Consider the following 16,136-nt stretch of genomic DNA (forward strand, 5'->3'; position numbering starts at 1 on the left):
GAGAGAGAGAGAGAGGGAGATCACAAGCAGGCTCCATGCCCAACTCAGAGCCCAACACAGGGTTCAATCCCAGGACCATTAGATCATGACCTGAGCGGAAATCAAGAGCTGGATGCTCAACCAACTGAGCCACCCAAGTGCCTCCTTTTTTTTTTTTTTTTTTTTTTTTAATTTCTTTTACAATGCTACCCCTGGGCGGGGTGGGGGAAGGACTAATTTACACATAAGGATTCAAACTTGACATAACACCCTCAAGAATGCTTTCATTTTTTAAAAAGTGTAAAAGAGGGCGCCTGGGTGGCTCAGTCGGTTAAGCATCCGATTTCGGCTCTGGTCATGATCTCATGGTTCAGGAGTTCAAACCCTGCATTGGGCTGTCTGGTGTCAGTGCAGAGCCTGCTTCAGATCCAGTCTTCCTCTCTCTCTGCCCCTCCCCTGCTCACACTATCTCTCCCTCTCTCAAAAATAAACATTTTTAAAAGTGCAAAAGATAGAACAATATATAACCTAAATGAATACATCTCTACTGACTTAGCATGGCCAAAGGAGACTCTTAAATTACTCAGGCAACAGTTAGTTTCACTGCAGGAAAGGCCAGGTGACCCATATTAATTTCAACTGGAACTTTTCTTCTCCAGGTGTCTGGTGTGCATAAAATTTATTCATACTCAGAGGATCCTCAAAGCTGGATCATGATCCTGTTCACTAACAGTACAGATTAGACAGTGGACATTCACTCATTTATTCAATAAAGAATTGTTAAGCTCCTGCTAGGTCTCAGGCACTGCCTAAGATTACAAGAGATGAGCGAATCAGACACAGTCCTGGCCTTTGTGGGGCTTCCCATCTAGTAAGGAGGTACACATTAATCAGATAATCATATATATTCTCTCTCTAAATACATACGTTATTTTGTAAGCTGTAACAAGTGTTCTGAAGGCGTATAAGGGTGTTATAAAGGCATATAATGGGGGACCCTGGGACCCTCTGTCTGGGGGGTTGGGAAAAGCTTCTGAAAAGGAGGACATGTCCTTCCTTTTCCCCAGCCTTTTGGGTAGGAGAGATAGGAAATCCAGATTGCTCTACTGCAGTCCTGGCAGTGAAAGTTAGTCATTTTAAGAATTGTCCAACAGAGAGTTACTTTTCTCACTGGTAGTGCCTAAAGCCCCTCAGATTGCTTGCTTTCCTGTTTCATTTGCAGCCCCTAGGAAATTGGCTGAAGCAAGATGCACTTCAGCTGGGAGAGACTGTTTGTCAGTTTGTGTGAACTAGAAAACAGCCCAGTCTCCATGCTCATGAGAGCAGCCAGGGCTGGCCTTTATTGTGCAGCACAGAGCCTCCCAACGAGTGTACTATGGCAGGATGGGCTATAGGTACCCCTCTCCTCTTGGGACGGTAATTAGATAGCTAGAGCCCCAAGGCTATTTACTTTGGCAGGCTGTGCAAGTACCATCTTTCATGTTTTCCAAGATGTGAAAAAGGTTGGAAACCACTGCCTAGCAGATCCCTGGATGTGCCTTCTTCCTCAGAAAGCTCTTGTCAGTTCAGCTTCCCTAGCTGTGGACATGTGTGATGAGATTTTCCTGTTTCCCCAGCCTGCACAGCTGTCTTCCAAGGAGAATGCTCTGGTGTGGATTGCTGTGAATGAGGATGGGGTCAGCATCCTGGACCACAGCACTATGGTATGGAAAGATGAGGGCTGGCCTTCTGACCCCTCCTTCTCCTGAACAGCATCTTTTCTTCTGTCTGCACTCAAAGGCCTGAGCTAAGTGAGGCCTCGCCCCAGCCTTGCTGTCCTCTAGTCTAGATATAGCTTATTGACATTCAAGACATGAATCTCCAAATTATGACCACTTCAGAGTTCTCCCTTTCTGGTTAAGGCTACCAGTGCCCACAATAGACAGGGGATGCTGGTTTAGTTCAGGAGGCAGGTGGAAAATTTCCCTAGAACTAACGGGCTTCTTCTCACAGCATGTGCACGTCACTTACCCCTACTCTTCAGTAATGACCTTCGGTGGCTGCCGGGATGACTTCATGCTTGTGATCAGATCCATTCTGGACCAGAGCTCTGGAAAAGGCCACACTGAGAAGTTGCTCTTCCGGATGGCTGCTCCCAAGGTGGGTCTGACAGCTGCTAAAACATGTTACTCAGATCTACCTAGTATGATGAGGTGGGCTTGCAGTTAGGAAAGGATGCTGGGGTTATGACGACCATACTCTAGAAGGGCCCTGTCCCAGGTACAACTTTTGGCCTTGTCTGTAGTCAGTCCTCCAAGGGTTCAGGTAGCATGGCATCTCAATAGTCACCGGTGAGCTCATCAGTGAGGGGTTGGCCAGGAGGGCACGCACTCTGGTCCGGCTACGTCCATGCTCTCCACATGGGCCTCTCAGCCCTTGCAGCCCAGCACCACGCAGGCTTGAGGCGGGGCCCACTTGCTCTTCATTCAGCTGATCCAGGGGCCAGGGCAGCGTCCTCCTCAGTGTGCTGTCACCTTCTCCTGGGCTCTGCCAACACTAGTCACAAAGTGGGACAGTCTGTACACGCGCCACCCCCCCCTTGTGGTCTTTAAGACAGTCCCAAAGACTGCTTTAAGAGCTTTGTTCCTACTCAGTACAGGAAATACTGACTAGCAAAAATAACAATTATAAAGGCTCCAAAACCTAAGTTCTGATTAATAGTTCCTGATTCCATTCTGAAAGTCACTGGAGACCCTGTTGTTTTAATCGTAAAACTGGAGTATCCCAAACCTCCTCCTCTCTTTAATACCACCCCTGCCATAGGAGAGGCTATACAGACACCTTCCTCCAGGAAGGACCACTTCCCCACTCGGAGGTAAGCAGAGAATATTGCTCCTCCTGTTCTCAGGAGGGTACTGTGCGCCAGTGGCCCTTCAGACTAACAGGTACTGTGTCACTGAGCCTCTGAACCTCCCAGATATTTTAAGAGGTAAGAAACTGAAGCCCAGGAAGGTTATACACCTAGTATAACAGCTAGGGAGAAAGCCAGGATTCAGGCCAAGGCTAGTTCAATTCCTTTGTTTCTGCTGTCTCCTTAGATTGCAGAGGCTACCTTCATCATGGCCAGCTACATGAACCATTGCTCTCCAACTGTGAACCCACCTACGAACCCACCTGCTGCCCGACAGCTACGGGAACTGGACAGACAGCAGTTTTTTGCTTCTGTTCCATGTGCTGCCAGAGGGCCAACGTTGCTGTGAATATTTCTCCTACCCCTTTCCCCCTCCAACCACCTGGTGCCTCTGTGATTAGAGATTGGTGTCCTGGGGTGTGATACTACTGTGATGGGGTCTAACAGCCCTCCCCCAGCTTGTTCTGTGAAATGTGTTATTTCACTTTCCATGAAGCCTTCATTCTCTAGGTGCCTTATCATGTTTCAGGGCCCAACTTTTAAAAATCCAGACCCAGTATAAAAACCACTTTTTTTCCCACAAGAATACTGAGCTCTGGATGCTGCCCGATTCTAGATACAAGACTGGGATGGTCCATGTTACTAGTTACTGAGGGCGTCAGTGCCATAAGTCAGAGCTTTCTGCACTGATACTCTTAGGAAGGATGGTATCTTTTATATTGTATATGGTCCTTATGTGGGGATTTATACTTGAAGTTTTCCCAACATCCCTGAACAAGACAGGACTAAAATTTCCAATTCACCTGAACTGTGACAAAAGCCTAGAACTCACTAAAACTGGACTTCCCTTTCCAGATGGGAAAGGTATTGGCAGGGCTAGAGGAAAAGGAATAGACTCACCTTTCCCCTTCCCCACTGCAAATGAGTAGGCATTTGCAGTGCCCCTCTGGGGCAAGAGTTCCTATCTTTGCAGGACAAGGAAAAGGCACTATCCCTGCTGAGATTCAAGCTGTTCTTCCTCACACTCTGTGAGCCCAACTGGGTGCAAGCAAGGTCAGGGAGTTAAGTCCAATCTGACCTCTCCCTGTCTCATTTTAATGACTGGCCAGGGCTCAGCAAAGGCTATGCTTCCTGCTGTAGGATGGGATGGTCACCAGTGGTTTCCTTGCTCTTTGAAAAACCCAAGCAAATGCACTGTTTTTTGCTGTTTTGTGAGGCCATCATAGATGAGTCAGAAACGGAATCCAGGCTCATGGGCCTGAATTTGCTCCTCAGGACTCAATGGCAAACTTCTGCTGGGAATTAGTCCAAGGGCAGAAGGTACACAGGTGATACCTGTCCTAGCCTGAAAGCACCCTGGTGATATAAATATCTCTCTGCAATTGAGGCCTTCTGCTGAGTGCAAAGGAGATGATCTTTGCCTCCACCCTCCCCTAACAGAAAACAGAAAGACGAAAGAGTTCATTTATACTCTGATTCTGTGCCATTGGAGAAGCTGAGCTTTATTTCATAGCTCTAAGGCAGTCTCACCATTTATCAATCAAGGGCTGAAAACTGTGTGGCTTGAGCAGGAGCATCCAGGAACCAAGCCTTTGACTTCCACAAAGTGTGTGTGTGTTGCACACTGCAAAGCCTTCAAGGTTGGAACTAGTTCATCTGAACACCTCAGCTGCTATAAGCTTCCCCCCCTCACCCTTTAAACTGACAAACATGATTTAAAAAAAAAAAAAAAAGCACATTAGAGCATCTGTCTTTTAAACTTGACTTTGCAAGGCTGGCAATTTACAGCCGTCTCCCGTTTCTGTTGCTGCCTTTCCCCCAGGATATGAGATCTAGCTGAGACATTTCTACCTCGAACAATTCAAACATCACATGTACCACAGTCTCCTGAATAACCCCTCCTGAGCTGATGTAAAAGGAATTACAGCTCTAGTTTTATAATAATCCTGAGTATCTCTAACGCCCATGAGGATAATATTATCTACCTGGGAATTTAAAAAAAAAAAAAAAAAAAAAAGGATCCTAAGGAAAAAGCAAGAATGGAGCTGCGTTCACACTGAACTTGGGGGTCAAGCTGTTTCCCCCACCCTAGCTCCTTCCCAGCCTTTCAGGAATTCTCCCATAGTGTATTAAGTACAGAAGATACTGCCTTATAATCAAAAGCTTCTGCAGTTTGTGTGTTTATCCTTCTTTAACCTGTCTGGAAACCAAAGTTGAATTTCTGTCTGGTCTTTTGTCCCATCCCTCTTGGCAAAAGAAGTGTTTGAAATCATAGACAATGCTGAGTAACAAGAGTATTAATGTGCCTGACATCCAAGACTGAAATGCCGTGTTCAATGTCAATAAAAAGCAACTGTCTGTGAACCAGGCAATTATTGTGTATGTTTTGGAAGGAGATCGATTTATTAAGAGAGTCATCATAAATTAACCCTGTACAGAACAAAGGAGCTAGGTGAACAGAGACTAGTCTTTTGTAGGACATTTCTTCCTACTCACCAGTACCTGAACGGCTTGACTTTTTTTTTTTCCTTAACTTTTATACAGGGGTACTATGTAGTTGGAAATTATGTTTCTTAAGATAGCTGATGTCAGTTTCCCATGGTCTTGCTCCAGAAATTCTACAAAAAGTAAACCTGAATGTGTTTAGGAATTTCACAAAGTGCTCTTTGTTAACATTACTTTTGACATGTCTTTTCTTAAGTTCTCCCCCTAGTTGGTAAAGTAGGCAAAACCTTACAAGCGGATCACTACAATACACAGAAGGACTTTGCTCAACATCACACAATGAGTTAGGTTTCCAGTCACCTGCTCTATGGCTCTGAGATCCACTGCATCCATACTGGTTCCTAGGACTGTGTCCACCCGATGGTTTAGAATACAGAAAATAAACCAGCCACTATGGCTTAGGAGTCATCTCCCATGGAAGACAATACTGGCCTTCTGAATGCTGGGACTCATGGACTTGCTGATGTGGCTTTCTGGTGTGCCAGGACCTCCTGGCAGCTCCTGTACACTTCAATCAAGCAGTCCAGGCGGGGCTTGGCACTCTGAATTCCAAAGGGGAGAAATGCAGAGTCAAGATGAACGTAAGAGAGCGTGTACTGGTGCTGCATCCATGTGCAACCTCAATCTCTCAGCACATCAGGGGTCTAAAGGGCTCAGGCGTGAGCCCAGAGAAGCAGAAGCTCAGGCCAGATGGCACCCTACTGGCTAAGAAAGCAAAAGGAATAACAAGGACAGACCCTCTTGGGAAATTCACAGCTGTGAAACAGTCCTCAAGGGCAAGAAAGGCAATTTAATATGTAAATATTAAAATATTTTGTACAGTGAAATGCAATACAACCAAAATTAACAGAAAAGTCACAGAATGGGAAAAATATATGTGGAAAGCGTATTTAATGAAAATTTGTTACCCAAAATATATAAATTGTTACAAATGCATAATCAATATCTAGATTCTACTTGATTAATAGAGGAGATGGATAGTTTTAAATAAGAGGAAATACTGGTGGGTAATACAAGGAAATATGAAAAGTATCTTTGTCATTTAAAGAGCAATTTAGTAACTTTAAATTCCTTTACCTACATACTAAAGTAAACAAGTAACTAAATCCACTGTTAGCCAAGACTATGAAAAACAGGTACAAATTCTCAAAGTATGGTAAAGTTGTCCAATCTCTGAAGCCAAATCTCAAACTGTAAAAATCTACGATACTGTTCATAAGCTTTAACAAGATAATTCTGAACTGTAACGCAAAAGAATTTTCACTTAGCAGCCTTAAATTTTTTGTGAAAAAGGGCAGTAAGACAGTTAACTATATACATAAATACTTTATATACTTACAAAGTAATTTACTATAATCATGTTTGTATGAGAAAATTTTGTAAGAGCAAGACAAAAAATAACCTGGAGATGATTTCAAAACCCTGCAGTAGGGTGGCTAAATAAACTTAGTCAACATGATAATATAACCATTTAAAATAATAAGTATAATGGCCTCTGTAGATGCATGAAATTATGTATATTAGATTTAAAAAGCAAGACACAAAAAGTATACAGCAGTATGTGTAGATCAATGACATCTATGTAAAAGCATATATTGGCAGCCTAACAGAGTAGATGAATGGTGATTTGTGGGCAGAAATTCCTATATATTTTTTCTCTAAAATTTGTATAAATTCATAGTATTTCTGAAAACCTATATCTGCTTCAGAAAGAAACTTTTGAAATAACTAAAATCCTAACTCTCACTAAAAGTAGCTGTCAAGTGTCCTCAAACGTTCTTGACAACAAAAGTTGACATTCCTACCGAATATAAGTAGCAATGGATATGCAGAGAGCAGGGAAAGGTAACGGATTTTTTGAAGAAACTTTAGACAAGTGTTCTGTGCTCACCTGGAAGACAGGTACTACTTGGGATATCCCATGTGGTTCCACCGGATCCTTCAATAAAATGCAGAGGTAGTAAATCACCTTCTGCTGCAAGAAAATAAACCAAATAGCAGAAATCTAAGTGAAACTCATTTTGTTTTCTTTTTCTTCGAGGGAAGGCTAAAAACTTTTTTATAAATGGTTATCTCTACGTAGTAGAACACTTGATCACTTTTGAAGTGAGGGAGTATATTCTCATTCTTTAGATGAAAATGACAAAACAGCAGCAGCAACAACCAGAGATGATTTTGAAATCAGGCTAAAAAATAAACTTGAAATGCTGACTCCCTATCTATGAAAACTTATTATATCTCTAAAAATAAAGGAATGTACCTTTTCAGTAGAAATTTCACTTTCAAGGTTTATAGACACGCTAGCCATAAAGGAAACACTACAATACTGGAACAGAGTCTTCAAGTTTAATTCTGTGACATCAAACACTTTAGGTATTAAGTAAGACTCATTTAGATCCAGGCAAAGGCCATGGGAGAAACCTGTAATACTACTCAACTACTTACCATGTAAATACCTTCATTGATGATAACATCCTTCACCTTGCCCATCTCAATGAAGGTAGTGCTTTCTTTGCCTGAAGCATAAGATGAGGTCATCTGGATACCAAGGGAATCTATGATTAACAGGGTCTCCTGATCAATCTTGACAAAATGGAGGTAACCGAGCAGGCCTAAGAGCGTGATGAAGATGGCAGCAGAGAGGATTATGCTGTTCTGAAGAGAGAGCCAGACACAGGCGATAAGATTACCAAGTGATCCTCCCGCACAGATCTCTGCTGTTTAACAGGTCCCCTCTAGGCAATGCCAAAAAAAGTCTGTATTCTGCTGTGAGTTGAACAGATGAGAAGAACATGCATGGAGGAAGAGGAAATCACTTTTATTTCAGCTCTGTAGTGCTGTGTGCTGGGAAAGCAGATGATGAAATATATCCAGGCAGTAAATGGATAGGTGTTGGAGGAGAACCTCCATCAAAACAGTATCTACCATCGCACCACTCTCAGAGATTTTTCTTCCAAAACTGAAACTTAAGGATTCACACCATTTTCTCTCATGCTCCATCAGCAGAATAGACAGTGCAAAACCAGACAGTTCATAGTAAGATGCTTAGCACAGGGTAGCAGAGAGTACTCAACAGCCCCCTCCTCCTTCCTAATAGAACTTGGGGGTGAATCATGATTGGTTCCTATTTGTTCTGCCAATGACTGCGTTAGAAATGAGCACATGACACAACTCTGGCTAGTCTGCTGGAGAGGCTTCTGGAAAATGAAGTCCGTCTTAAAAAGAGACCTAAGGAAGAGAAGGTCCCTTCCTCTTAAAAGTTTTGATGCCTGGAACTACTATGGGGCTACTACTACTCTGCCAGACTGTAGACAAATGTAGAACGCCAGGCTGAGGACAAGTAGAGTACACCAAGGGTGGAAGAGCAGGAATATGAAAAGAATCAAAATCAACCAAGCCTCTTCTGCCTTCTAGAGCCCTCCAACCTCCTGACTTCTTGTTTTGTTAAATAATAAAGTTTGTATCATTTAGGACTCTTAGTTCTTTTGGGTTGTGACTGAGTAGCTGAAATGACTAACTTAATGTGTTATGGGCTCAAAAATGGTATTTATTCCTTTGATTCTAAAACACATTTACAGGGGCGCCTGAGTGGCTCAGTCGGTTCAGCGTCCGACTTCGGCTCAGGTCATGATCTCGTGGTCCGTGAGTTCGAGCCCCGCGTCGGGCTCTGTGCTGACAGCTCAGAGCCTGGAGCCTGTTTCAGATTCTGTGTCTCCCTCTCTCTCTGATCCTCCCCCGTTCATGCTCTGTCTCTGTCTCAAAAATAAACGTTAAAAAAAATAAATAAAAAAAAAACCACATTTACAGCCTTTTGAAGTTGAATGTGTTTTTCAATTGATGTATGTTTTTTCATGTGCCATTATTTTTTTCCCCCAAAAAAGCTATTATTTAGGAGGATGGCACAGAGAAAAAAAATCACTGACTGATCTCTCAAAAGAGATTCAGTAATTTACTGTCATTCCTTGAAGGCAAGAAGTATCTTATCCTTTTTTTTTTTTTTTTTTTTAAGTTTATTTTGAGAGAGAAAGAAAGCATGAGCACGGGAGGAGCAGAGAAAGAGAAGAGAGCAAGAATTCCAAGCAGGCTCCCTGTTGTCAGCACAGCGCCCAATGTGGAGCTTGAACTCACAAACCAGGAGACCATGACCTGAACCAAAGTCAGACACTTAACCGACGAAAGGCAAAGTATCTTATTCTTTATGACTGACATGATGCCTTCTTTGACCTAACTCTAGTCAAGCTCTTCTAAACCCTCAACCTCGGTGTCCATCCTTATTGGGCCTGCACTACCCAACAGGCTGTACCAAGAATCTGATGACCCTCACCTGCCTTTAGCAAGAATCATGTCAATTTAGACAGAATCTCCCTTCACCTTTGATGTTTCTTTTTAGCCATTTTCCATCGACTCCCACTGTGCTCCTTGGCTATAAATTCCCACTTGTCCTTGCTGTATTCAGAACTGAGCCCAATTCTACACTGAGATCTCTTTTCTCCTACTGCAATAGTGAATAAAATATGTTTTTATTGCTTTACTGGCTGCCTTTGGTTTTCTCTGAAAATACTTTTCTACTTCGTTCTACCTAACACATAGTTAAGTGTTGGATCAAGAGTCTGTTTGGGCCCGTGATCTATTTTTGTTTGGTCCACCCTGAGCTAAGCATGATTTTTACACTTTTAAAAGAACTGTTAAAGAAACAGATGACTATGAGACAGAGACCTGTAAAGTCTAAAATATTTTCTATGTGGCCTTTTTTTAAAAAATATTTATTTATTATTTTGAGAGAGAGAGTGTGAGCAGGGGAGCGGCAGAGAGAGAGGGAGACACAGAATCTGAAGCAGGCTCCAGGCTCCGAGCCATGAGCGCAGAGCCTGATGCAGGGCTTGAACCCATGGACAGTGGACCACGAGATCATGACCTGAGCCGAAGTTGGACACTTAACTGACTGAGCCACCCAGGAGCCCCTCTATTTGGCCTTTTAAAGATAAAGTTTGCCGACCTCTCTACTGATAATTACTTGTTGACTAATGAATGGAGGGTAGAAAAATCTATATGCAGGGTCTCTGGTGATCCAGAAATATCTATTTTGAGTTAATTAAATGTCTAGTATCTAGTACAATGTCTGGTTCACAGTCTTAACTGAATAAGCATTATGGATGAATACAGAGAAATAAAATTCAGTCCTGGCCCTTACAGATGTATTAGAGGCAAAATTAATACATATAAAATATTTTTGGAGAATACTATGAAAACTGTGCCTAAGAAAGGATTAAAAGAGAGTGAGAGAGAGACATCAAGGCACACAAGGATATCCCATGAAGATCTCCAAGGAAGGATTTCATTGGTGCAGAGAGGTGATGGTTACTGACAGATATATTTGGTTGAGGAAAGGAAGGGGGAAAAGCATTCCTGGTTGGAATAAGGTAATAACCTACAATTTTAATAGAATTGTGAATTCAAAAACAAGAAGGAAAGAAGGGATGAAGAACAATAAATGTTAGAGGATTTAATCCATATCAGTTTTTTAATAAGGTAATCCCTGCTCAAAACTTCATTACTGCCTGCATTCTTTATACTTCATTTTTCTGTCTGAAATTCTAACAATTCAGTATTTATTTGGGCTGAAATTAAGTCTCATGTTTTTATAAATTCTTTCATCAGACTTCTTCTCACCCCTGAGATTCATTACTCTGACAAACAGTTTTGAACACAAGGAAAGGTAAGAAACTTTGGTACACAGAGCCCTTAAGAAGTGTTGCAGTAGAGTTTAAAGGAAGATAAGGTTACTGAGCCCCGGGCACGTGATGGAGGTAAGTGGGACACACCAGGATGAGAGTACAAAAAGGAGTTGGCATAAAAAAGACTTCTATTTAAAAATTTTGCTTAAGCAAGCCCTCTCCACGGAGGAGACAGTATAGTGAAAAAGAAACGGTTTCAGAGTCAGCCCTGGGTTTGAACCCCAGGTATGCTGGTTGCTAGCTCTGTGACTTTGGATAAGTTATTATTCTTTCTGAGCCTTGGTTTTCTTCTAAGGTTAAAACTAGGCATTCAGGAAAGCAGCTGGCAATCAGTGGGCATTTAATAAATATCTGTTCCCTTCACCTCACATGGGCACATGGCCAGAATTCAGGCTAGTATTAAAATTCAACTACATTATAAATTAAATCTTTTTAGGGGGAGGGAGGACTGTCCTCGCAACTTAACCAATTCAACTGACTTAAGAACCAACTTTTAGGGGCGCCTGGGTGGCTCAGTCGGTTAAGCGTCCGACTTCGGCTCAGGTCATGATCTCACGGTCTGTGAGTTCGAGCCCCGCGTCGGGCTCTGTGTTGACAGCTCGGAGCCTGGAGCCTGTTTCAGATTCTGTGTCTCCCTCTCTCTCTGCTCCTCCCCTGTTCATGCTCTGTCTCTCTCTGTCTCAAAAATAAATAAACGTTAAAAAAAAAATTAAAAAAAAAAAAAAGAACCAACTTTTAGATACAGTTTGGTACAAATTACAGCAAACTTAATTTTGCATGTACCTGTGCCAAATTACCACACTCTGGTGGCAAAAAAGCCAATGAATGCAGTAATGAAAACAATATCCAAATTACAGAAATAAATAGTCCTAGCTCTGGTCAATCACTCCTGGAATAAAATATTCAATTCAGGGCACTACATATGAAATTAAAACTAAACTCATCCTGAAAAGGGCAATTAAGGTGACTCCTTTTATTTGAGGGCTGTCACAAAGCTACTGCATGTGACCCTCACAATAACGGTGAAGCTAGACTGGCAGGCAGCAATTCCATTTTAGACATGTGAAAACTGAGGCTCAGAAAGTAGGAATGAGTCTGGAAAGTGAGCACAGAAACAACTCCTCTCTGAAACTTCATAATTCTTTAGAAAATACTCGAAGTTGGGGGAAGGGACTGGGGGGGAGGTGTTCGATTGCCTTAAAAAACAGAAATTAGGAAGAATTATCAAGCTCTCAACGTGTGTGTGTGTGTGTGTGTGTGTGTGTGTGTGTTCACACATACATATTGTGGAGGCAAAGACAAGTTTCCTAAGACCTAAGGTATTATTAACAGTGATTCCTCTAGGAGTGGAAATGATGGATGAGGACGATCCACTTAATAGTTCTCTCAACTCTTGGAACTGAATTACTGCGAGCATGTACTACGTACAGCACATGAAAGTTAAACTTTTAGACTGTCGTGCAAGGGCTACTTGTATGCTAGGTGGAACCGCAGAGCAGAGCACGACCCGTGAGAGGGATAAAGTACAGGAGTACAAACCACTAAACGTAAAGAAAATAGCTGTGCAGCAGCGGAACCAGTGAGTTCCCGCCCTCCGACCCTACAACAGCGGGAGGGTCTGGCGGGAGGGCCAGACTCGACCCTAAGACCCCAAAGGCCCTTCCAAACCCGAGCCCCCGACTCCGACCTCGGGAAGGGGCCGACCGGCCGTTACCTCGCAGAGGGTGAAGAGTCCGTAGGCCGCTAGCCACACCGTGCAGGTGACAGCGGTGAGCGAGCGCAACGAGAGCCGAGGGCAGCTGATGCAGAACTCTCGGCAGGACGGGGAGTAGTAGCGGCGCTGCAGGGCCAGGCGGCCGCCACAGATATCCGAGAAGCTCTGCTCATCTTCCATGTCTCGCTCGCTCCCTCCCGGCCGGGACGCGCCGCTCTAGACCGCCCGCCAGCGTAACTCTCGCCGGCTCTGGACCCACTTCCGGAGAGCGGCTTTCGGCCCCGCCCCGTTCGCCCCTGTCTCACGCTCGGCGCAGCCGCGGTTCCGGGACGAGAGGTGTGGCGCAGATCCAGGCTTGTAATTCGCCGCTAGGTTGGGCCGGGGTTTTGTGATTGTCTACTGCAGAGACTGCACTGGGCCAACTCAGCCTGCCGATTGAAGCCGCTGTTAAAAGCGCTGTTGCGCTTTCTCTCGGCAAGCTGATTTCTATTTCTAAGCCAGAGTACGCTCTAAGGAATCGATCCACAGGTATACACTCATTCATTCATTCCTGAGCCAGGTAGTTTTAGGCGCCAAGGGTACAGCGGTGAATATTGAAGGTCTGCCTTCAAGTGCCTTCCTTCCTAGTAAGAGAAACAATACGTAAATAATTGCAAAGAGTGCTGCTGAAAGTAATATGACCGGCAGAGGTGGCCTGGGGACGTGCAATAGGACAGTCAGGAAAATCTCTCTGAGGAAAGACCCTGGAGCTCCCAAGAGAGGATCCGGACTGGTCTGGGAGAGCTCTGGAGGAGGAATTTGCCAGGTTGGAGGACCAGGAAAGGCAAAATCCCTGAGGCTGGAACAAGGTTGACTTATTGGAAGAATCAAGAGGCTGCCACATGGAGAATGCATTTGGAAGTTGGGGAGGTAGAGGTAGGGCTCAGGTCCAAGAGCGTCTTGTAGGGCCTGGGAGTTTCTCTCTTCCGAACCACTGAGTGGAGCATTGAGTAGACAAATGAGGCTTGGCTGGGACTCCGTAGCAAGAAAGAAAGATGTAGAAGGTATGGATAATAAAATTACTAAACTCATGAGTAACAGCGGCCTGTGGGTTCTTTCTTTTTCTTCTTCTTTTTTTTTTTTTTTTAACTTCGGATGTGGCTCAAGAGTGGCTTGTGGCCTGTGAAAAGAATTATGGTGCTTCAGCCCTGAGGCAGCATCATGTATTAAAGAATTGATGATCCCTTTGTCTGTAAAGATAAATGGCATAACAGTCTCACCAGGTTTAAGTCTCTCTTATGAAAGTCAGGTTCCGTTTTTCTGTCTCCATCCAGGATTTTGTTTATATTTTTTCCTCTAAAGGATATTCTTCAAGTATTGCTTTGTTTTTCCAATTTTATTTCTATACCCTAAATCTTACCAAGCAATACACCCCTCTCATTTTTGTAAATAACATGTGCATGTCTTTTATAACTATAAAAGTGAACTTTGCGTATTGTGGAAATTTGGAAAAATACAGAAAAGAAGAAAAACTTAAGCCACCCATTATTTACACCACTGAGAGAAACACTGTCGATATTTTGGGGAAACCTTCAGTCCTAGAGTTCTTAACCTGAACTCCATGGATACAATCAGAGGTTTATCGTTGGTTTCATTAACTTCTGATTGAAATTTAACTTTTTTTCCTTTGGCTATGAATGCAATTAGTATTAACAATACTTGTGATTTTTGTCACTCTCATAGAAACCACAAATACTTTCATTCCACAATAATTATCTCAAGATGTCATTTCCACTCCTCATTACTTCAAAATTGCAGTAATTATGGGATCCACTTCTAGATCTTATTATTTGATCTGTCAGTAGAGACACATACAACTATTTACACATTTTAAAAATATTTTGAGGTGGCTGGGCGGCTCAGTGGGTTAAGCGTCCAACTCTTGATTTCGGCTCAGGTCATGATCTCACACTGATAGTGCAGAGCCTGCTTGCGATTCTCTCTCTCTCTTTCCATCTCTCTCTGCCCCTCCCCTGCTTGTTCTCTCTCTCTCTCTCTCAAAATAAATAAAATTTTTGATGACTGTATTTTAATTCAGTTTGTTTAATTGTTTTTTAAAAAAATCCTATATATTGTATTCGTTTTAAAACATTGTGATGTGGCACAAAAAAAGGTTAAAAGAACCTTTGTAGGTTCAGGGGCGCCTGGGTGGCTCAGTCGGTTAAGCGGCTGACTTCAGCTCAGGTCATGATCTCAAGGCTCCTGAATTTGAGCCCTGCGTGGGGCTCTGTGCTGACAGCTCAGAGCCTGGAGCCTGCTTTGCATTCTGTGTCTCCCTCTCTCTCTGCCTCTGCCCCACTCACACTCTGTCTCTCTCCCTCAAGAATAAATAAACATTAAAAAATAATAATAATAATAATAAATTTTAAAAAAAGAATAAATAAACATTAAAAAAAAAAATTTAAAAAGAACCTGTGCAGGTTCAGAATGTTCACAACTGTAGAGTCATAGAAAAAAAGATACCTAGTGTACTTTTTTGAATATTAAATTAGGGATAAATATTGTGATAATATAATTCCAAAATCTTAAAAAAAAAATTTTTTTAACATTTTAAATTTATTTTTGAGAGGCAGAGACAGAGCGTGAGTGGGGGAGGGGCAGAGAGCAAGGGAGACACAGAATTCCAAGCAGGCTTCAGGCTCTGAGCTGTCACCACGGAGCCGGACGCAGGGCAGCCCAAACTCACAAACCATGAGATCATAACCTGAGCTGAAGTTGGACAGTTAACCAACTGAGCCACCCAGGTGCCCCCCGAAATCTTTATAACTCCTTGCTCTGTCAGATCAGTGTCATCTTAACTGTTATGCAATTTGACACCTCAGTAGAAATTGAAACCTCTGTATAGTATTTGCCATTTGGTTAGATGCCACCTGGGACAAGAAAGAAAGAGAAAGAAAGAAAGAAAGGAAGAAAGAAAGAGGAAGGAAGGAAGGAAGGAAGGAAGGAAAGAAAGAAAAAAGCTTTAAAAACAAAAACAGCAAGGAGTGATTGTTTTAGCTCTAAATGTTGGACTTCACAATATTCATTAGCCTCATCAGCAAGGAAATGCAGCTGACAAAAAGAACTTCGACTTAGCAATTGGCAAGTTCCTCTGAGAAAGTTTAACATCTTTTTGCAGGACCACAACTAATACCCTAATGAATTGCGAAAGCAGAGAAAGGAAGCTTGAGAAATCTGGACTCTGTATTTGTCAAGATAGGCTGCTCTTTTTTTTTTTTTTTTTAATTTTTTAATGTTTTATTTATTTTTGAGAGAGAGAGAGAACACAAGCGGA

At 42.7% G+C, this 16,136-nt stretch overlaps 2 protein-coding genes across 6 annotated transcripts in view; one reads left to right on the top strand and one right to left on the bottom strand.

Annotated features, from left to right (window-relative positions):
- PLEKHH1 (pleckstrin homology, MyTH4 and FERM domain containing H1) overlaps positions 1-5,233 on the top strand; it is a 52,967-nt gene extending 47,734 nt beyond the window's left edge. For all 4 annotated transcript variants that reach the window (XM_042943569.1, XM_042943570.1, XM_042943571.1 and 1 more), the window contains 3 exons: positions 1,596-1,682; positions 1,972-2,118; positions 3,057-5,233. In XM_042943569.1, the coding sequence (XP_042799503.1) occupies positions 1,596-1,682; positions 1,972-2,118; positions 3,057-3,218 (396 nt within the window). In that variant the 3' untranslated portion in view covers positions 3,219-5,233. The remainder of the gene's footprint in view (positions 1-1,595; positions 1,683-1,971; positions 2,119-3,056) is intronic.
- On the bottom strand, positions 4,247-13,104 carry PIGH (phosphatidylinositol glycan anchor biosynthesis class H). Of its 2 annotated transcripts, none has more exons than XM_042943574.1 (4): positions 12,824-13,104; positions 7,820-8,029; positions 7,266-7,346; positions 4,247-5,916 (listed from the first exon to the last, which is right to left on the bottom strand). In XM_042943574.1, the coding sequence occupies exons 1-4, from the start codon at positions 13,001-13,003 to the stop codon at positions 5,824-5,826; spliced, it is 564 nt and encodes a 187-aa protein (XP_042799508.1). In that variant the 5' UTR covers positions 13,004-13,104; the 3' UTR covers positions 4,247-5,823. The 2 variants fall into 2 exon arrangements, with proteins under 2 accessions (XP_042799508.1, XP_042799507.1); XM_042943573.1 differs by having other exon boundaries at positions 4,251-5,916; positions 7,266-7,349; positions 12,824-13,101.
- Between the last annotated feature and the right edge of the window lie 3,032 nt (positions 13,105-16,136).

Source organism: Panthera leo, chromosome B3, assembly GCF_018350215.1.
Source record: "Panthera leo isolate Ple1 chromosome B3, P.leo_Ple1_pat1.1, whole genome shotgun sequence".
Lineage (NCBI taxonomy): Eukaryota > Metazoa > Chordata > Mammalia > Carnivora > Felidae > Panthera > Panthera leo.